General features: G+C 43.4%; 1 protein-coding gene across 12 annotated transcripts in view; it reads right to left on the reverse strand.

Moving 5' to 3' along the window:
* LOC119905361 (membrane-associated guanylate kinase, WW and PDZ domain-containing protein 1-like) overlaps positions 1-16,059 on the reverse strand; it is a 103,979-nt gene extending 87,920 nt beyond the window's left edge. For 2 of the 12 annotated variants that reach the window (XM_038722320.1, XM_038722310.1), the window contains exon 1: positions 15,190-16,050. In XM_038722320.1, coding sequence (XP_038578248.1) covers positions 15,190-15,487 — 298 coding nt within the window. In that variant the 5' untranslated portion in view covers positions 15,488-16,050. Of the gene's footprint in view, positions 1-15,189 lie in introns of all 12 variants that reach the window. The other 10 variants (XM_038722308.1, XM_038722307.1, XM_038722314.1 and 7 more) reach the window with 7 other exon arrangements.
* Positions 16,060-22,215: the final 6,156 nt, after the last annotated feature.

Raw genomic sequence — 22,215 nt, forward strand, 5'->3', positions numbered from 1 at the left:
TCATAGATTTACAGTATTTTCAAGTCTAAGGTCCCTGTTCAGTTTGTGAAATCCAGCATGATGACAGAGGACCTTTGGGAAAATTAGAACGTTTCTCACACTATGCTATTTGCATCTTAAGAAAGGTGCAATTACTGTGCCTAAAAATCACAACAAAACCAAAGAAACGGACTAAAAGTAGAACTCTGGTTCATGTGTATAAAACGGAGCCTGTAATGGAACGTAATCGCTTCCAGATGTGTGAATGTAGGAGAAGCACAGCTTAAATATCAATTTATCTCCACTATACAAGACTCTCTTGCAGTGAATGAGAGTGTGCGTGTGTGTGTGTGCGTGTGTGTGTGATTGACTTAGTAGGAGCATGTGTGAATGTGAAGGTCACTGCACGTGCATGCTAGTGCAGCAGATAGAGACTGAGTAAGATATAGACTGAGAGAGATAATCCACTGGCAAGCTCTTAAAGCTATATCCCAGTATAGCACTTCTGATAAAGTATACTGGCACCTTCAGTCAAGATGATATTTCTTTGTCCTGGTTAGCGATGGTGGCTATTGCCCCCAGACTGTTTATAAAAAAGCATCACTTTCTGTGCCTTTTATACCCCATAAGTCATATCTGATACCTGGTGTTTATATTAGCAACTATTAAAAATTAGCCGCTCTAACAGCTGTAGACTCTCAGTCTTGTTTAACTATCCATGCGTTAGCAGAACATCCTGTACACATCATTCTTATTTCCACACACTGATCATGTTTTCTGTCTCTTTCTGTCCACACCTGTCACATTATTGATGAAATAATGGAGGGGAGCTCATAAGCGACAACAAATGCAAGACGACATTTTACTGCAGTATTTGATTTATAAGCATATATAGGTTTTATTTAATACTGATTGCTTGTTCTTGTTCACCCTAATGGTGTAATGTATGTGTTATGTATGTGTATCTGTCCAAGTTTCATTGTGCGGATTGTGTTACCTGAGAGCTGTCATGTATGTTTTGTCATGTGACTGTTCAATATAATTATAATTTCAGTGAAGTGCTTATTTCGTAGATCTTCCTTGGAACAATAAAATGTCTTTCTTTTAGAAAAAAAGGGATCAGTCGGTCGCAGCTATTCATGCACAACAAAGCAATAAAAGCCAAACACAGATGAGACTGCCTGAGCAGGTCTCATAACACCCACTTTTATTGTCCGTGATTTAGTCATTCATTATGCAAATCAAACGTTTGTACAGTATGTTTTCTATAGAGGTCATGGTTGCTCTGAAGATTATTCAGTATGCGTCTCCTGCTACATCACATTTTCACACATTAAACAGCCACAACCATGATAAATTATAAAGAAAACTGTCAATCAATTTGAAAAAATAGGAATTTCTAAATAGGATTATGTTAACTACTAGGTGGGTAACCTTGAGTATGTAACACACTAACATGCATTACTTCAATACTGCACATGCACACTCATTACTGTAGTCATATGACAAACAATCCCTGGTAGATAAATTGAAAAGGTTGTTTGTCTTCCTGAAATATTGACATTTTGAGAATACAATGTTATTCACTGCCAGCAATGTAATTGTTACAGCTGAATAACACATTATCACTTACTCGCTAGTTTACATTTCTCTCAAACAAAGATCAGAATAACTGAATCACTTGTGATTCCCCTGTTTAAAAATAGACCTCGTGGTACACACTGATTAGTAGGAGCATGGAACATGTTCAGCTTACCAGAACAGAAAGTTTATTCCTGGCTTCCATCATTTACAGTGGCTTTATTCATTGCCCAGTTAATGCAACATGCTTTATATAGCCATCACCACAGTGTGCAGACATCTATGATGTGAAAAACTGATATGAAAAAGTAAAAGATGGTTTGGTAAAAGATTTGAGAAGAAGCCATGGCTCCTTTTAATTATCTGTTCTGCAAAATTACAACTGTCATGTTTGCGCTGAATACCCATAAAACCTTGTTTAAAAATCAGGTGTACTCCAGAGAAAGATGGCATATTAAAATTGGACAAAAGAAGGAGAGGGAACTGTTACTAAATAGCTGCTTTCAAAAGTTATACCTCACCAGGTTTTGCATCTGATCCAAAAGCTGCCACTCTTAAAAACAACTATGAAGACATGTTGAAAACCAATTTAAAATCAAAATGACAACTTGATCTGATCTGTAAATGCAGGTAGTACACTAAGGAAACTCCCACAGTTAGGAGTTACAGTACCAGCTGTGTTGCATGTTATGTATGTCATATCAACACATAAATACACCATGGTAATGTCTACGTGGTTGTTAGGAACATGTTCAGGCTGCTTACCAGAACCAGAAGAGTTTATTCCTGGCTTCCATCATTTACAGTGGCTTTATTCATTGCCCAGTTAATGCAACATGCTTTATATAGCCATCAACACAGTGTGCAGACATCTATGATATGAATACTGTTGAATTTTGAACAATGAACAACATGCCTTTTTGTTTCAGTTTGGGCTGCAACACGGAAGAAATTGAGAGAACATTACATCTATTTAGCTGACATGATAGGACATGATTCTGTTTTCCAGATTCAACCAGAAACAAACAAGAAAGTGCTGCGACGTGTCATTTATTTGTCATTTCAAATATGAGTTGTGACAGTTGCCTCTACATACAATAACATGCTGCCTGTTTGCTGCCATTCCTGAGCCTCATGGTGAGGGTACGATCAATTTCACCAGTCCAGAGTACTAGCTTAAACTGGTTTGATTTTATGCAAACTGACTGAACTGACATTTCTCATTAGAAGACGTTGTGGCCAATTAAGAAGAGACAAGACGCATTCTCAGTGATGTCAACCCTTCACATTCCAGTACATTAACTTCAGTATCAATGAAGAGTAAAACATGTGAAAACCAAAACAAAATGCTAAAATGTATTATTTTTGTTCATGACATTAAAGCCCCCCTCCAGCCAGTTTTTACTGCCATTTTTGGTTAACCTTCTTTCTCAAACAGAGAATGGGGGTGTGGTTAATAGCCAGACATTACCATGACAACCAAAAACTGACCGGCTGGAGTGTTCACTAACGATATGCTGTCACTACACAGTAAAGTTTAGTAACGTTACACTTGTACACTGTCTGGCAGGAGTAGCTATTACTTACCCACGATAGATACTAATGTGCGCGTATCAGCTATTATCAATCATACAGTCGATGGTCCTGTCACGCACTGCACACGATAACTCCCACTACGTTTCATGGTGCGCTTACTTTATTGGTATGCATTGGTAACACGGCCGTTAGTAAAATGCATGTTGCAGACTGTATATAAGACGGTGGCAGGTGAAAGCGCAACGCATTTTCTGTCATCTCTCCTCCAACACCGCACGCACACATGCCATAATGAAAATGAACAGCACACTAAACCATGAGGAGGAAACTAAAAAATAAAATGAAGACCCTCTGTTAGCTAACTTTCTGCAATAACTATGCTAGCTAACTACACCAAGCTAACTACAATTAAGTTAACTTAGCTAACTAAACTAGAAAGACAAACCAACAATCAGACACAGAGAGACATACCTACTGTAAGTTCTAAATAAATGACATGATAAATTGGTTAGCTAGCTCACAACGATGTTTATCGGTTTGATGCTCTGACTTAACGAGGCGTTACGGCGTGAGCAGTGACAGTGCCCCAGCGCAAGCTTGGAGAATGACGTATGGAATTACTATAGTCAAAACCCTGTTTTAACAACTAAGCAACTTTTGCAACTTTGGGCACAAAATTAAGCCATTTGTCAAAAAATATTTGGCGAACTATGTGGGTAATCAACATAGTAAGGAAATGACTCAGAAAAATGTGAAATATCATAGAAATGTCAAAATACACTGGAGGGGGGCTTTAACTGTCATAAGGAAAAGACAGTGACTTTGTTCTATGTATGTAACAGTGTGTAAACTAGGGCTGAACGATTAATCGTTTTTAAAATCGAAATTGCAATTTGAAAGAACACCATTAGCTAATAAAATTTAGTTATACAACACATCTGACCTGTTTTTAACAGTCATGCAGTAAAAGATTAATTCCGTTGTCATTCTTGTGTGACAGACTTTCTCGCCAATCACGAGCGCCATGTGCCTCCTGTTACGGTCCTACTCACCAATCAGAGCAGGCACAGGGCATGTACATTTTACAACAAACGAAACTAGAGGCAAACGTGGGATAATGGCGGCAGGCAAACAGACACAGGCAGCGGCTATGCCACGGTTTTGTCCGGCATCAACTCACACTGAAGTGTTTCAGCAGCGGGGTGTTTAGCCTGCCCTGCGTTGTTGACGTGTTGCTTATTTGTCATTTTGTGTGCTTCAACAATGGATAACAGCTCTCTGTGAGCCCGTTCCGTTCCGCTCTGTGCACATCCCACTACACATCCCACATGGAGCATTTCAGAATAAGAGTGTTTTGCATGCCTAATATTGCTGACTTGTTAAGATTTTGTTGTGCTTCTATCATGATAGGGTAGGCTACATAGTTTAATTGTTTCTTTTATGTCTGTTTTAACTGTGTTTATTGTTGATATATCTCTGCTCTGTGCCTATCTGCAGCTACACTTACCCTGTCCTCGAACTGCAATTTCCACTATCGTCCTCTACACTAGAAAACAAAAAGTGGAAAAGAGCACACATGCGTGTTACTTCATGGCTATAACAACACTGTTGACACAATGACCACGATACCCATCAGTCCCTGCTGTAGCCACTGAAGAGCCAGAACAGTGTCCATCTGTGGGCAGCACCACAAAAATGTTTCACAATGATTTGTATTTAATGTTTTATTAGGCTATAAGTAATCAAAACTCAGGTTTAGTCAAATTTTTGGGACAAACAGGACAGGAATCGGGATTCAGGACAATATCTAGAAATTTGAGACTTTTCCAAATTTTTTGGGAGACTGGCTACCCTACTCATGCATATCACATCTGTTTGCTAGCAAGACTTGCTCAGCGTTCGGCTGTTCAATTTTTACAGTAGGTACAATTTGTTTTAAGCCTGTTTTTCGCTAACCAAATTAACACCCCAATTAATATCAAGGGTAACATGAATTACAGATGCACCTTACTAACCAAGCTAGCTAGCTCCAGCCTCTCATGAGAATATGGTAAACCGCAAACCAAACCGCTCATTTGACCTGTTAAAGTTACTGCATTACACTATTAATACACACTCAATAATTCCTGTATGTGTTTCAAATTAAAAGCCCTCTAACGTTTCAGTGGACAGTAACCCTTTATTTAGTAATAAGCCTTTTATTGTGAAACATTTGCAGGAAAACTCATAATTCATTGGCCATATTATGTTACAGTCGAGAGAAGCTGAGTCACGTGCGACACCTACTAGTAAAATTCTGTATTACTGGTCCAAAATTTAAAAAGAATATCAAACTGGTTTGAAAATGCATCATGGTAAACATGTCTTTGTTTAGGACTCTGTTAGAGGTGAAACATGATGTATGTGATCTCCAAAAGAGACAAACATACTTTTTTTTAGAAACCCTGAGGGCTCTCCATGCTTGTTAATGATAATGTAACTGTAGAGTGGTACTGCATCTCCATGAACATGCTGCACAGGTATGGATTTCCTTTCAAGCTGAGGTCATTACCAAAATGTAAGATCTTTTTTCATAATGTATGAGAACTTTCGAGAAATACACAATGACACACAATGAACTGAATAATTACCATAATAAAACATCTGTGTGTGTGCGTGTGTGTGTGTGTGTGTGTGTGTGTGTGTGTGTGTGTGTGTGTGTGTGTGTGTGTCTGTCTGTCTAAGGTCAGACGACATTTGTTGGTTCCCCGAGAGGGAACTCGAACTGCGTCGGTGACGACACTATGGGAACGCCTCTGGGCATGGCAGGGCTGAAATCATGAATGAAACTACTCCAATCCTATTGGCATTGCTAGAATGGTAGCGTGTGATGGCGTAACTGGAGGCGTATATATGCACGCCGGCACACCGGACATATTAGCTTTTTTCTATTCAGCAGGCACTCTGGCATGTTTGAGACTACTCAGAAGAAAGCTACCACAAGACGAAATTACCTGGAAGGAGAAGCAGAAGAGATGGCTGGTGAGCAGTTCAGGCAGTGTGTCTTTCCATGCCGCGCTACATCACGGCTGGGGACACTCATGCCCTATGTGTTTCCTGTCTGGGGATGCCGCATGCCCAGGCAGCTCTCGAGGGGGCTGCTTGCAGCCATTGCGATGCCCTGCCCCTGCCCCTGAGGGTGCTGAGGTCCCGTGTGGCTCTCTTTTCCGAAGACGGCCGGATGCGCTCTCCCCATGGCTTGACGGCCGGCGGTCGCTGAGCCGGTGCGGCGGCTTCGGTCATGGGGCGCCAGCGCTACATCTCCGAGGACATCGGGACTGCCGAGGCTTTTCCCGTTCCTCGTCTGAATCCGCCTCCTCTCTTCCCGGTTCGGGAGTCCGCTTCTCGGCTTCTCCCGCCCGAGGTATGAGTTTGGAGAGGCTTGCACAGTCTGATTCTGAGGAGCTAGACGTGCGTAGCATCATGGAGGATGACTTCAGACCGCGCCCAGCTATGAGAGGCGGGGCAGGAACCGCGGGCCGGCAGTAACCTCTATGAGCTTTCTGCAGCCCGAGCGCCACCCACGTGTTCTTTCCTGATTTGCACAATGAGTTATGTAAATTATGGAACAGACCAACCTAGGGGGAGGTTCCTCTGAGGAGGACCTGACTGAGCTCTGTAGAGCTACGGACTTAAACGCTCCGTGTTACCAAGCATTGGCTGCTCCATGGCAGCATTGGTGGCTACGGAGCGCCATCTGTGGCTCAACCTCTCGGGCATCCAGGGGAAGGAGAAGGCTTTTCTCCTGGATGTGCCCCTCTCTCTCGCCCACAGCCCCCCGAGAGGCTGACCGAGGTCCCCTCCCTCGTGGCGGCTCAGACAACAGGCGCTGGTTTTCCACTTCAGGGTGCCACCGGAGACCTACGCACAACACCGGCCACCAGCCCCGAGGGGCTACTGGCCTGTCGGGTGAGGCAGTGGATGCTGTCGTCAACAGGTGCTGTTTTTCCCGCCGTCTTGGCGCTCGGGACATGCTAACCGCCAGCGAGCTCTCACCAGTCTGCCCGCCTCGAGGGGTTGCAGCTGGAAACGATCGGGCTCACACACCGTGGGTCGCCGGCGAGTTTTCCCTGGCTGTCACCGGGGACCTACGCATAACACCGTCCACCAGCCCCGAGGGGCTGGTTCCCTTGGCGGATTTTGTAGAAGCATGGCGGAGCCTTGCAAACATTTCCCCCGCCTGTAGCCATCCACCATTTCCCCCGCCTGTAGCCATCCACCGTAGTGGATGGCTACAGGCTGCAGTTCCGGAGCCACCCCCCGCAGAAATTCAACGGGGTGGTCTGGACTGCGGTGCACGCGGGGCAGAGCCAGGTGTTGGGACAAGAAGTTCGCTCTCTGCTGGAGAAAGGGGCCATAGAACTCATTTCCCCGCCAGTCAGGGAGTCCGGGTTCTACAGCCGGTACTTCATAGTTCCCAAGAAGGACGGAGGATTGCGTCCAATTTTAGATCTACGGTCCCTGAACCAATCTCTGAGAAGATTCAGGTTCAGGATGCAGGACCCCGCCATCATCAGTCACATCCAATCCGAGGATTGGTTTGTCACGATAGATCTGCGAGACGCATATATCCACATCTCCATCCGTCCCTCTCACAGGAAGTTCCTGAGGTTCGCCTTCGGTGGCGCGGCGTACCAGTATCGGGTTCTTCCGTTCAGCATAGCACTCTCTCCTCGCACGCTCATCAAATGCATGGATGCAGCTCTGGCCCCGCTGAGGCTCCAGGGCATATTAAACTACATCGACGACTGGCTCATCTTGGCTCAGACTTGGGAGTTAGCGGTTCGTCCTCACCCACCTTCAGCGTTTAGGGCTGCGGCTCAACGCAAAGAAGAGCGTGCCGACGCCCGCCCAACGGACTATGTTCCTAAGGGTGGTGTGGGACTCGACGACGAGGCGGGCCCACCTGTCGCCTGCATGCGTCAGGTCCATTTTGTCCTCGGTGACCAGAGTGAAGCTAGTCCGCACCATCACTGTGTAAACGCTTTCAGAGGGTGTTGGGTCTCATGGCGGCAGCGTCCAGTGTAATCCCGTCTGGCCTGCTGCACATGAGAGCCCTGCAGTGGTGATTAAAATCCAAGGGATTCTCCCCGAGAAGAAATTTGTTCCGTCTGATACGAGTTACGAGCAGGTGCCTTTGTTCCCTGTCAGTATGGAGGAAGCCTTTGTTCCTGTCCCAGGGTCCCGTGTTGGGAGCGTCATGTCACCAGACAATTGTTTCGACAGACGCCTCACTCGTGGGGTGGGGCACGGTCATGGACGGCCGCTTTGTGAGAGGCTCCTGGCAGGAGCATAATTTCTCTTGGCACATAAATTGCCTGGAAATGTTGGCGGTTTCAGAGCTCTGAGGAGTTTTCTGCCCGCTCTCCGCAGTCGTCACGTCCTTGTCAGGACTGACAACACGGCCTATTTGAATCATCAGGGGGGTCTGCGCTCGCGCCCGTTATGCAAACCAGCACATCAGATCCTCCTGTGGTCCCAGCAGAGACTGCTGTCCTTCAGAGCGACATACGTCCCTGGGACCCAGAATCAGAGATCAGACCTGCTGTCGAGACAGAGGCTGAGGCCCGGGGGAATGGAGACTCCACCCCCAGGTGGTGGAGTTATTATGCGAAGAGTTCGGCCCCATAGACGTGGACTTGTTTGCGTCTCGAGAGACTACGCACTGTCCCCTATGGTTCTCCCTCTCGCCCCCAGCCCCACTAGGGCTGGATGCCATGGTGCAGACGTGGCCGAGGCTGCGCCTGTATGCTTTTCCCCCAGGCGCTCTGCTCCCGGGTCCATCAGGACGGTGTCAGTCTACGGCTGGTAGCCCCGTTTTGGCCGGCCCGAGTGTGGTTCTCGGACATAATATCGCTCCTCGAGGGCCCGCCATGGCAATGTGTTTGCCACCTGGTGTAGAGAATGGGCGGTGGACCCAGTTACCTGCCCGGTGACTATGGTACTGGAGTTCCTCCAGGACCGTTTCTCTGCTGGCCTTTTCCCATCCACACTCAAGGTGTATGTGGCTGCCGTGGCGGCGTTCCACACCCCTCTGAGGGATGGGCCTCTGGGGAGGCTTCCACTGGTCGTGCGCTTCCTCCATGGAGCCCGGAGGATGAGACCCGTGACTCGTTCCAGGGTTCCCACTTGGGACCTGCCGGTGGTTCTTGAAGCGCTGGCTGAGGCCCCCTTCGAACCCCTGGAGTTGGCTGACGCCAAGCACCTGACCCTTAAGATGGCCTTTCTCCTCGTTATCACCTCTCTGAGGAGGGTGGGGGATCTCCAGGCACTTTCGGTTTCTCCTCAATGCCTGGAGTTATCCCCGGGGAGGGTCAGAGCCATCCTGCACCCCTGTCCGGGCTATGTCCCTAAGGTTCCGTCCAGGTTGGCAGGGTCTACGGTGCTGCAGGCGTTTCATCCCCCACCTCATGTGACGGCGGAGGACGGGAGACTTCATCTGCTCTGCCCGGTCAGAGCACTGAGTATTTACACTCTGAGGTCCTCCCGGTGGAGGAAAGCAGACCAGTTGCTGGTGTGTTTCGGGTCCCCCAAGGCTGGGCTCCCCGCTTCTAAAAACACGATCAGCAACTGGATTGTTCAGACTGTTTCCCTGGCCTATCACGTGCGCGGGTTACCTTCACCTATGGCCGTAAGGGCGCACTCTACTCGAGGCACGGCAGCCTCTAGGGCCCTCCTCGTAGGGGCTTCGCTCCAGGATTTGTGTGAGGCAGCTGGCTGGGCCACTCCTCACACTTTCATTTTACAGTCTGGACCTTCCTTTTGCAACCGGCACCCGTGCGCTCTCCTCCTAGTCGTGCCTACAGGTTTTTGCACGCTGGGGAGGCAGGCGGGGGCTTCGGCGTGGAATAGTGGGTATTCTCGTTCCCATAGTGTCATCACCGACGCAGTTCGAGTTCCCTCAAAGGGGAACGTCTCGGGTTACGTATGTAACCCTTGTTCCCTGAGAAGGGGAACGAGACAAATACGTAACTTGAGACGTTCCCTGTGGGGTAACACCTGTTTTCTGTACCACTGAAATAACGCATGTCTTCGAGCTTGCAGATAAGCACACACACAAGATGAATTACTAAAGTTTTCACATGTGTGACTATTTTCTCATGACGATGTTTCATTCGGTATATTAATCGATAATGAAAATAATTGTTAGTTGCAGCCCTAGGGCCAACACAATACCAATGCCAAAGTGATAGAATTTGATAGCCTCTGTTATTTTAAATATCTAAATACAAGCATAAATAAGACATTTGTCTAATTGTCTAAAACTGAGTCTAAAATTAGATAAGTTTTGATTTAGAGCTAACTGAAATTATAACAATGAAAGCCTCTGCCTGCTGGAGTATTATACCCACAGTACTGATTGCCGTTTCTTGTTATGCTTCTGGTCTGCGTTTCATTCCAACCTCATTGTTACAACACCTGAGGCAAAGTCTCTCAATTACATTGGCATTTGTTGAAGCTTAAATGACACAAAATGCTTGTGTGCTGCTTGTGTACTGCTCCTTCACTGGCATGCTGCCATTGTTGGCAATGTTAGCGAGTCACTCCATCAAGACTAAAGTAAAATTACAATGTTGCAACCTTGGAAAAGCTATGCAACACATGCAAACAGGGCTATTTGAAGTGCTCCTTTGAAGACATCCACACCAGAGCTTCTTACAATGTCAAACTCTCGGGCTGTGCCATTGCTTGTGCCTAGTAAGGCTGAAAGATAAGAACATACAAAACATCTGAGATCCCACACTGCTGCAGAGCTTATAAAAGGAACGGTGGATGTGGAAGGAAAAGTAAAGACTAGAGGGTACAGAGAGAAGGAGGAGAGACAGCAGCAACATTCATCTCACAAGCCTTTCAGGGATATGCGTATGCAGTGGGTTGTACTTAATCAAGACTGACAAATCTTCATACTTAAGAAAATAGAAGGGACTTGCATTCTAGGACAAGCACATCACAGAGGAGATCTGTGTCTACAAAGCCCTCACATCCTCTGGTTGTGCATAAGCCTTATTAACCACGCACAAAGACCAGAGACACAATTTCAGTGACACAACTTAGTGCAATCTTTACATAACAGAGTCAGTTTTAAGATACACAAAAAGAACAACACAGAGCTAGAAAGTTGAACTGAAATTATATGTTTATACTAGGGCTGTCCCCGACTAAGGATTTACATAGTCGAATCAGAATCGTCAAGTCCTGCCTATAGTCGACTGATAGTCGAATCATGTGCGTTTTTGTGCACGCCGATTGCGAGCAGGGGGTTTTTACACACGGTAGCTCCACTTTAATCTTGAGAAACTGCAGAGCTGCAGTCTCTCTTCATTCTTTGAGTTTTCTAGGTCTGGTTATTTGCCGTCACCCATGAAAGAGAAACAGCCTATCTCCATTGCATTATTATTATTTATTATTGTTGTTATTATTGTTATTATTATTATTGTGCTCGATTTTTCTGCAATGGTTTAATGGCACTCAACTGGAGAATTAGAGCCACCATCCGTTCATCTCAATGTGGTCAACTCCTAATATCAACATAACGGTATTGAATTCTGTGTGACTTTCAAAAACAGAGTAATGTGTCTTTAATTGCGTTTCCTTCTCTACAGGTACAGTTTTGTGGAACTGTATTCATTTGCTTTTGGCTTTGCTGCCTGCACTGAGGCCACAGTGTAGGGTCAGCTATTAGTGACCCTGGAGTTGGTATGCACTGAGTTTTGACACTTCAGCAGGAGACAAGCTTCCTATCCTGAAGGTTTGAATGGTCAAACAGATGGTCTCCCTAATCACTATACCAGCCTGTCGCCAAGGAGTGAGTAGGGTGACAGGAGAAAGCAATAGGTGACCTGAGAGGAGGGGTAAACCAGGAACCAAATGGAGAATTTTTTGTATAAAAGTCTAGATGTTTCATCAGGGTGTACCACTGAACTCCTGGCCCCACTTCTTAGGAATGTCTGGCATCCAGCTGGCTGTCTTGATTCCCTCTGGCTGTGTTCAAAGCAACCAAGGGCCATTTGTCCCTGAAATCAAACAGACACCAGGCCAAACCCATTCGTGATCAGAGCACCATAAACTCCCAGACCTTTTAGGTGCTGGAGGGGTTTAAAAAGGGAAAAAAATGCCAAGAAGAATGCCCAAGTTTTTTGTATAAAAGTCTTTTACCCTCAGAGTAACTTCAAAACACAGTGTTGTTCACGCCTGTTTCTTGTTTTTGTAATATCAGTGTAACTCATATTTCAGTCAAATGCATGTACTGTACATTAGCTCTATATTAAACCAACAAGCATCATTGTAATAAAGTTTTATGACCTGATGCACAACCTTTGCACCTTTACAGGCATGCCACTCTTATCAGCTGCTCACTAAAATACAGTCGACAAGAAAATCTTTCACCTGTGAGCATGATTCAACTGATGATAACAGAAGAGCTAAACTGGTTGGTCAAAGTCTTAAATAGTCCATCTTTGTACTTTAACATCACAATTATGCCATACCATAAATGTATTCATCATTCACTTGGGCCTCTGTGAACAAAAGTTGACCATTACATTTAAAGAGACTACAACCCAGTTGATGGGAGAAATGAGAATATGTTGCTTAGTGTCCCACCAATGTGTCCCTGTGCAAGACACTTAACCCCTAGTTGCTCCAGAGGAGTGCAACCTTTGACATATGGCAATTGTAAGTCACTTTGGATAAATGTAATGTGTACTGTGTATGTATTTTGGTTTGAAAAAGCCAGACGTTTTTACACTGTGAGGCACCTCCCCCCCTTCTGCAATACACTGAGAATAAGACAAGAAGCGGCAAGAAAACAACAGGGATAAAATACGGAGACATGCTGGCAAAGGTGAGCTAACATAACATTATTAAGTGCTGAAGATGGCGAAAACTGTAGTCACAAAGCGCTTAGACAACAGAATTTCTTTTAAATTTAAGACAAATATGAGACAAGAAGTTCAATGACGACGAATAGACTAAAATGTCATTTGTTTTTGTTGACTAAAACTATCCTGTAATTTGTCAAAGGACTTAAATTAGCCCACTGATTCTAGTGTATCATTATACATTTGTTGCATAACTACCAAGTTCCCTCAGATTCCTTCACAATTTGAAGTGTTACTTACAGGGCTTACAAACCACAGACTCAAAACCACTGGAGTGTAAGATTCCAACTTCTCTACAGAAATGTCCAGACTTTATCCAGGTGGTTTCTCTCTGCATTCCTCAGTGGGAGCAACACACCTGTGGGGCTGTAATATACTACAGCAGTGACCTGCAAACCTGCACACCGTTATGTGGCCTCCTGTAATATGAGCCACAGCTCTTTGGAGAGGAAAGGAGAGAGATCCGAGCTGTACCAGTCATCTGCTCTGGGACGGCTTGGGTCACCGTCCCTGGTCAGTTCTGCATGGGGGCCCAACAGACTTTGTGGCACAATGGAGGTCTTGTGAGCTACTCAGATAGTCAAAGAATGTGCCCCCTCCTTCAATTACAGATGACGAGAATCTGCTGACTTGTGCAAAAAACTAATGACAAAGCTATGAAGTCGGCTCAGGACATCCTTGTCAGAGTCAAGAGTGTTGCAGCTGTGTTTACAAGTGCAAAGTGTTTCCACAGGAGTTCAGAATAATTAGAAAACTGTTTATGGATATTAAAACTCTCCCATGGTGAAAGTCTGGTCTGATCATCTGTCAAACAAATGCCTGTTCTGCAAACATAAAGCAGCGTTAGTGCTGAGCTCTTGTCCCAGGGGTCGAGACTTCAGCTCTAGAGGTCAAGCGTTCACTCTACAGCCACTAACGGACATGCAAGTACAATACAAAGGCAATGATGCTACACTGAAACTAAACCGCTGTTATATAACACAGTTAATGATTTCCCTGGAGAGAAGGCACTGCAAGCTTTGTCAAATATTGTGAGTGTGCGAGTGAGGGAATAAACACAAGTGTGTGTGTGTGTGTGTGTGTGTGTGTGTGTGTGTGTGTGTGTGTGTGTGTGTGTGTGTGTGTGTGTGTGTGGAACAAGACATTTGAGGTGAAATAAACAAATGACTCTGACTTAACATTTAAAAAATTATATTTTCAGTATTCACTCAGGCATCAGAGAACATCCTGATTTGGCCAGTGTGAAGATCAACAAAAACATGTGCAGTACACTGGAGACTCAGGGAAAAAGCCAAAGTTTGAATCAGTGTCACCATGGCTCAAACTCATCTAACACCTAGGGAACACTTCCAGAAATAACCCCGTTGCTGCCCATAAGTGGTGTCCCACAATCACAAACAAAGCATCCTCCTGTTAACTTAAACATTACTTTACAGAAAGGAGCAGAGCTGGAACGATCTGCAACTATTTTAATAATAGATAGTGATACTACACATTCTCAGGTTCCAGCTTCGACTTGCTGCTTCCCGTTGTCAGATATTATAGTAAATTGAATATCTTTGGGGTTTGGACAAAAGAAGACATTTGAAGACGTCAGCTTTGCAAAGTTGTGATTGGCATTTTTTCACTATATTTTTACCTTCCATAGACCAAACAATCAAATGTTAAACTGCAGATGGGATACTACTATCAGCAATAAGGTGACAGTGGGCCTTGTAAGTGTTAGGCAGAGAAAGTATGGTGTCAAAAGTTTCTGAAAGGTACTCCAGTCACATGTCAAAGAAGTAAACTGGCAGCAGACGGTGTGTGCTCTAAGTGTTGTGAGTGAAAGTGAGTACATATGAAACTCTGTAGCTGCAGTCACTGTAAATGGCCTAATCCGTGAACCCACTCCCAGAGTGGCTTTAGACAAATGATGGCAGAAGGACTGTCAGGGCAGCTTCATGTCAAAGCCGGTGAAAACTCCAGGCTTGCTGTGGAGAAAAGATGAGCAGCAGCATGCAGCACAACTCCTCTGCCCTACTTCACAGGCATCACCATTTTATTATGTGCAATTAGAAACTTCCATTAGGATTTCTCTACTCTTTGTGAGTGTTAATCTCCCCACTACCACCACCACACTTTTTATCTTTCTGCCACACCGTTTCTATGGTGTATTTCAGATTTCTCTTACCTTGACGCACAGTTTTCAACCTGACAGGACCTTTGCAGCAGTTAATCACAGTGAAAATGTCATAAAGGGGTAATCCAGAAACAGGCAGCCCCTCGACCTCCAGCAGCAGCTCCCCTTCGCAGACTTTTCCGTCCTGGTAAAGCACAGCATCCTCTCTAACTTGCCCGATATATGGGAACTCTCCATTCTCTGCCCCGCCGCACAGCTCCACATTCAGCTGCCCGCACGCGTCCCGGATAACCGCGCAGTCGTTCACTTTGGTGATCCAGTGGTTCTTTTTCTGAATGACTTTTGACATTATGACTTCAAATGGTCCAAAGCAACCCGTTACTTCCGCGGAATGGTGTAGAAATCAGCCGATGCATAGCATAGAGACAGTCCCAACAGACAGAAAACTTCAGGGTGTTTGGGTGTTACTCCAAGTTGGAACATTTTCACCCTTCTCCTGAGCCAAGGCATGCTGCACCCAGTGCATGGAAATATCCCGATGGATTAAAAGTCGGGTTGTTGTTGCTCCTGTTTTTGTTTCCGCATCTTTGACAACAACACACGCTCCGATTCCTCGCTGTGGGATCTAATCCGGCTCTCTGATTGCCCGCTTTACATTCAAATACTCTTCTCCTCATTAATCCTTTAGCTACTTCTGCCTCCTCGTCAGTCGAGTATTTCCCTTTTTTAAACTTTCCAGTAGAAAAAAGCTGTCACCTTTAGACTACTCACACAACCGGCGGCGCCTTTAAGCAGGTAACACGACAAATTCATCCTGTCTGCCCCTGCGCTGTGGATGGAGAAGTCGTGGAAGGAGGGGGGGAGAGGCGCACGCATGCGTCCAGCTGCTACTCCAAGAGGGAAAATCCTACACGACCACACACCTATGGATAAAGAAAGCCCCTCTCCTATTCCCCGAACGCGTTTCCAAATGGTTACAGCAGTCTCCGCGTTAAACCCCACCAGGAGCTCAATCCTTTAGTCTTTTCGAGCTGCAGGTTTATTAAGGTTGTTGGTCCAAAGTACAAACCAGCAGCTATGCGACACAAGGCCAGAGTAAACTTTATATAGTAGTCTTTATTTGTGGAGGGGTTCGCCAGGTGACCTATAAGAAGTTCAGGGCAAATGTTTCAAGACTGAGCAAATTTCAACAGAAACTCTCCTGGATTGTAGGAGAGACCGGGGATGATTGTAACAAAGGTCAGATGTGACATGTCTAATTTCTCCAATCGGGAACAAGTTCGGAATCAATCTGTCTGCACATTCTCAGTTTAGTCTTTATTCTACATAGGGAAAGTAGCACCCTGTTGCAGGCACAGCCAATTTTAGATGGTAAATATATATTTTTGTTATTGTTATTTGTTATAGCTTTGCCTGCTTTGTAGCTACACTCATCAAACTTAACTCATGTTCATTTTGTATATATATGTAGATATCTTTCATGCAAGTTGTTAGTGCTAATGTTTTAGCTGTAAGCTGTAAGGTAAGCTTGTTCATGGCTACAAGAGTTTGGTTTAGTTATAGAGTCCAGGTTAGTTTCTAAATACAAAACAATTAATCAACTGATAAAATATGATGCATTATTTAAGATTAAACCACCCAGCAGTAGGCTATATACATGTTTTATTATATTATTATATTCCTGCCAAAAATAATGTCTCTACCACATAATACAGACTGTGTCTGGTGTGAATATTTGTAACTCTGGGGGATGTTGCTTGGTCACCTTTCCATGGTTAAATTAAAACATGCATTTTGAAGCATATGTTTCAACGAGTACCTTCAGAAATAACCTTTAAACATTAACCAACAGTGTAAATCAATCATCTTCCTGTAAACCTCTCTTTGCTGAAGCAGAAAGGAACTGATCAAGGTGAGGAAGTCACTCAAAGTGAAGCTGCCCTTCGACATACTTCACAAAGGGTTAGACACACACACAACCCTCTCACAAACTTATAGTCTCTTCATTTACTCACATTAGTGGTATATAAGTGATATACATTTCTCTCAATAGGTTTGTTTTTAGTCTTTTTGACAAGCTCAGACATCATTTGGAGGTAATTATTGTTTGTTTTAGGCAGGAGAATTTGTATTGTACAATTGCAGTTTGTAAGTATTGTCCACTGTTGGCATTTTGTAGGTTGTTTTCCTCCAACAGCCCTTAAAAGAAGACAAACAATTTGAATTTTAGACAGTAAAGGGAACATTTGTCAGTGCCTGGCAGTAACATTATCTACAATAATGCAAATAACTGGGGCAGTTTGGAAAGAGCGAGGAGGGATCAGGTGAAAAACACATGCCCCTGCAGGAGGAATTCTCTGTGTTTCTTGCCTGTTCAGATAAAGAACAGTATCTGGCACTCTACCACAGACTGCGAGGGCAGTGGCCTGGATAGCAGTGCATGAAATGCAGCTTTCCATCCCATTTCATCTTGATGTTGAGTGCTGGGAGTGTTCAAAGTGACTCAATATGTCACTTTTACCTCTCTTGCCAATCACATGGAAGGTAGATGTCTCCAACAGCTAGAATATGGCTGTCTTTATTTTCATTGTGTGGTCTATACTAACATGATTCATATGTATCTGTGTGTATGGTAAACATACGTGACACTCTATCTATTGTTTACTGTATGTGTTGCAAAGTGGACTCTGTTCTGCCTGTCACATGTCACATGACATTCTCAGTGTGGAGAACCAACAGCTGCAGGCCATTGAACGTGACACACATCCAGGGCGCCAATTTGCTCTGACTGGTGAGTTGAACACTGTTTAAACATGCTTTTTTCTGTGATCAAATCACCATCTGAAAATTGGAGCTTTGCAATGGAACTATTTACATGGAAGACTCACATTTAGATTTAGTGAGTTGCTGCACTGAGAAAACGTTGAAATCCTGCACCGTGTCAGCACAGAGTTTATCAGTGGTACGTTTCCTCAGGCATTACATAGGCTATAGACGTCTGCTCAGGTTGAAGTTGGGCAGACATACTGTATGTAAAGAATTAAACAAGTTCACCAAAGGCAATGTACCAGTTAAAATGATAAAGGTATAAGTTGTCCCACCTTTCTCTGCTTTGGGGATATATGCTTGTTCCATTACTTGCCTATAGTTAGTGCATTTATATAAGTTTTTTTACAATTTGAATTACATTTTCCCATTCATTGGGAACATCAAGAGCAATTTGGGTTTCAGTGTTTTGATGAAGGACAAGGACTTGGTCCTTTCATCACATGATCTACGCACATCACATAGCTTCAGTCATTGAGAGAAAAAGTTATGACGTCACATACATGACTTTTGTAAATATGTAATTTCACAGTCTTTTACTTCAAGAGTTTTCCAACAAACTGCGACTTTCTTGACTTTCAAAATTACAAACATCATATGTGTAATTCAGGGCACAATTAAAAAGGGATCAAAATATTAGTTGTCTCTCACTACTGACAAGTCCCATGGTGGACCACCGAAAGGGTGAAACAGTGAGTGAGAGAGTGAGGGACATGTCAGTCAAGTCAGTCATGTGGTAAGGGGTGATGGCACTAGAGGAGGAATCACCACCAGAATCTAACTATCCAACAACGCCACCTGGGGACTTCCACCCCAGGAAATGTTTAATTTCTACCTTGACTAACACCCCAGTTGTACAAACGCTACACAAACTCACTGACTGAAGTAAGACAGAGACGTGGTTCCAAAAGAATTACTCATTCATTGATAATTAGATAATTGGCAACTGGAAGTGCCTGGAAAGAGGATGGTTAAAAAATGTAACAACTAAACACATTACGATATAAACTATAAAACACTCCCAGTTATTACTTTAAATTTATATTAGATTATTTTTACACAGGGTACTGCTAACAACCCAGAGAAGTCTAATCAGGAAACACAAGTGAAAAAATACAAATGTGTGGGTTTACCATGCGTGCATTTGGAACTAATCTCTCTGTGTGTCCTTTAAATCATCAATAGCTTCATGTTTATGGGTGTAAGTACTTTTAAAATCTATAGTTATTGATATTTTATTATTATTAGGCCTATAGCAGCATAACTAAGGGATGGTTCAGGACTCACTCACCTGAGTCAGTCCTAACTATAAGCTTTATCAAAGAGGAAAGTCTTAAACCTACTCTTAAATGTGGAGATGATGTCTGCCTCCTGAACCTAAACTGGAACCCGGTTCCACAGGATTTGACAGCCTTTTTGAACGGATGACATGAAGAAGGCCCAACCATTGATGACAACTTGAGGCTCCTCTCCCTGTTTATTTGGGTGTCTATAAACAAGAGTTAGCAGTTTGAACAAACTGTTTCTTTTAGAAGAATAGTAGGTAAACAGGGACACATTGCTTACCTATTCACTTTGTTAAGACAAATGAAAAAGGCCTGACTTTGAGTTGTACATAAAGGTGAGCCTGGAGCAACAACTGGTGAAATAATCCTGCAAATCCTCCAGAAGTGTGGTACAGAGAATGTGTTTAGTTTTATGAGTGACAGTAATTGGCTGTCCAAACTTCGGGAATGCTGCAAGTCCACAATCAATACAAAGTATTTAAATATTAATCAGCAAGTCAATCATTGTATTGATCTGTCGTGGCGGTCAGAGAATGAAAGCTCTCGCTGTTGAAAACAAAGAGACTGTGCTAGGTATAGCTGAAGGTGTTAAATTGAGACACATCATTGACTTTGTAATAAATTCTCTTACTTGTAGTGATCATAGTGATTTATTCATTTCTGATTATAAATGAATTAATTTATGCTTTATGAGTATAAAACAAACACTGAGGGAGGAGTTCCAACACTCAAAACTCAACAAAAAATAGTTTTAACTCTTTTACTTACTCTATCTACAATTTAGGTATTCACTCCATGCATATGGTGTCCCATGGCAGACTGAATTACTGGAAATATTTACCAAATTTCAAACTGTACAAGGAAAAAAAAAAGAAAATCTATAATTAATTTATTGTTGCACTCCTTTTACAAACACTTGACACTTGGGACAGTGTGGAGTAAGGATATACCTTTTTCATATTTAAATAAACTATTAATATTATATTAATAATATTTATAGAAATATTATATTTATATATGCTGGTGGTTGTATTGGGACAAATTATCACATATCACATGTATCTTGTGTTTTGGGGAAGTGGTTAGCATTTGATCAACAATTGTATTACTTCTAAATGATGATTGTCTTTGGTTTCCACAAATTCCTGAGGGAAAAATCCAGCTCTTTAGCTGCTAAATGCTCCAGTGTGTGTACTGGGCAGGCTGATGCCTTCAGTTACCTTCTTGCGCATGTGAGAGAGATTAGCAGTTGAACAGCTGGTCAGTGGAGTTTAGAAAGATTTATTTCTGTTCCACATGAAAAAAATACCCTGGCTTTGCATTGCACACACTGTTCTTCATTTGTATTTAGCCATATTGCTGTATATTTGATGAGTGCATAACATCAAGTGAATTGCAAAACTGTGCTTTTTTCTCATGAAAAGTATTTATTCATTACCAGACAGCCTGAGAAGCCTGAGAAACAACTTCAAGTTGTGGAATAAAAAGCACATTGACACAAAGATGAATTCAATGTCTGTTTGTAAATTCAGAGAACCATCTGAGGGGCATACTGTGCTCTTTAAAATCATGAGAAACAACCTCATGTATACCTGCGAAGGATCAGATGGCTCAAGGGTTTGTTAAATAATGCAGGAGTTATCAGCTGAATCCTCACATTCCAGATGTCTTACAGGATACAATGTTTAAATCTTCTCTTTTAGAGAATCCCGCAATAGATGCAGTGAGCAGCAGTTACATTTTAATGAGCACAATGAAGTGCTCCTTAAGTTTAAGATGGTAATCATGATTATCCTGTCAAAATGTCTGCCTGTTAAGAGAAGACCAAGGAGAGTGTAGGAGATGGTGGACGAATGACATAACAATAAAGAGCATGAGGCAGATATGGAAGCACAGACTGACTCCATGACAGCCTCAGAACAAAAAAATTAAACATCACAACAGAGAAATGTTTGTGATGATGATTTTGACCACTAATTAAAAATTAGGGCATTAGTGAGGTCATAAGGAATAGTGAGAAGTCGGGATGGGAAAGATGCATAATGATAAAGCGACAGGAGTTGTCATGCTGTGGATGTTGTACTTTGGCCATCCTACCCTCCCCTCCCTTACATAAGACACACGCTTGGCTGCAGGCGTAGAAAACAAGGCCTGTCCCCATGCATTGAGCCTTCCCCTTCACTGGTTCTTAACCATGCAGTACACAACAGGAGCAGACAGTGAGCAATATTGAATTATTCAGGCACAGAGAACATTACAGCAATGGAGGGAACAGGGTTGTGTTGCCTTTAGTCTGGAAAGCAAAGCAATGAGAAATCAAAAGGGCAAAGTTGGTAATTCATGCAAATTCCCAGAGTGTTTCTCTATGTGCTTTTTGTTGTGAAAATTGGCATTATGCTTGTCTGCACATCGGTGATGTAAGGTAACTGTATTTATTCAAATACTATCCAGAAATGCCAGTTAGAGGTAGGCCTATGTGTACTTTACTTAAAGCTGCACTAATCAATGTTTTTATATCAACAATGGTTCAAATGACTGCTTTTGTGTAAAAGGTGTCACTCATAGTGACGAACCCACAGAGAATATCAACTGCAGTTTCTCTTATCTCTACTGAGCTTTACAGCATCTTTCAGCTCATTGTTTTGGTTTTACAACTTTACTGTTTTGGTTCAATCTCACCCAGAGACGTTGCTAGACCATTTTTAATGGGGCACATGCCCCACTATTTATGTGCTGTGCCACAGTAAAATGGTCAAACCCCTTGGCATTGCTTTTAACACCCTGGGGCCCCTTTGGCATTGTTTTTGACTCTGCGGTCAAGTTAGCAATAATAAATATGCAATGGTTACCTGTTAGACTTTCAAAATAAAACTACTGGTTACCGTTGTGAAATGTTGCAAAAATGCATGTCAAAGGTGAAAGCGAGTGTCACTTCATCAGACTGTGTCTTCGTTGCTTGCTTGTG

The sequence above is a fragment of the Micropterus salmoides genome, unplaced genomic scaffold (assembly GCF_014851395.1).
Source record: "Micropterus salmoides isolate LMB-PRFRI ecotype aquatic unplaced genomic scaffold, ASM1485139v1 Ms_hic_scaffold_16, whole genome shotgun sequence".
NCBI lineage: Eukaryota > Metazoa > Chordata > Actinopteri > Centrarchiformes > Centrarchidae > Micropterus > Micropterus salmoides.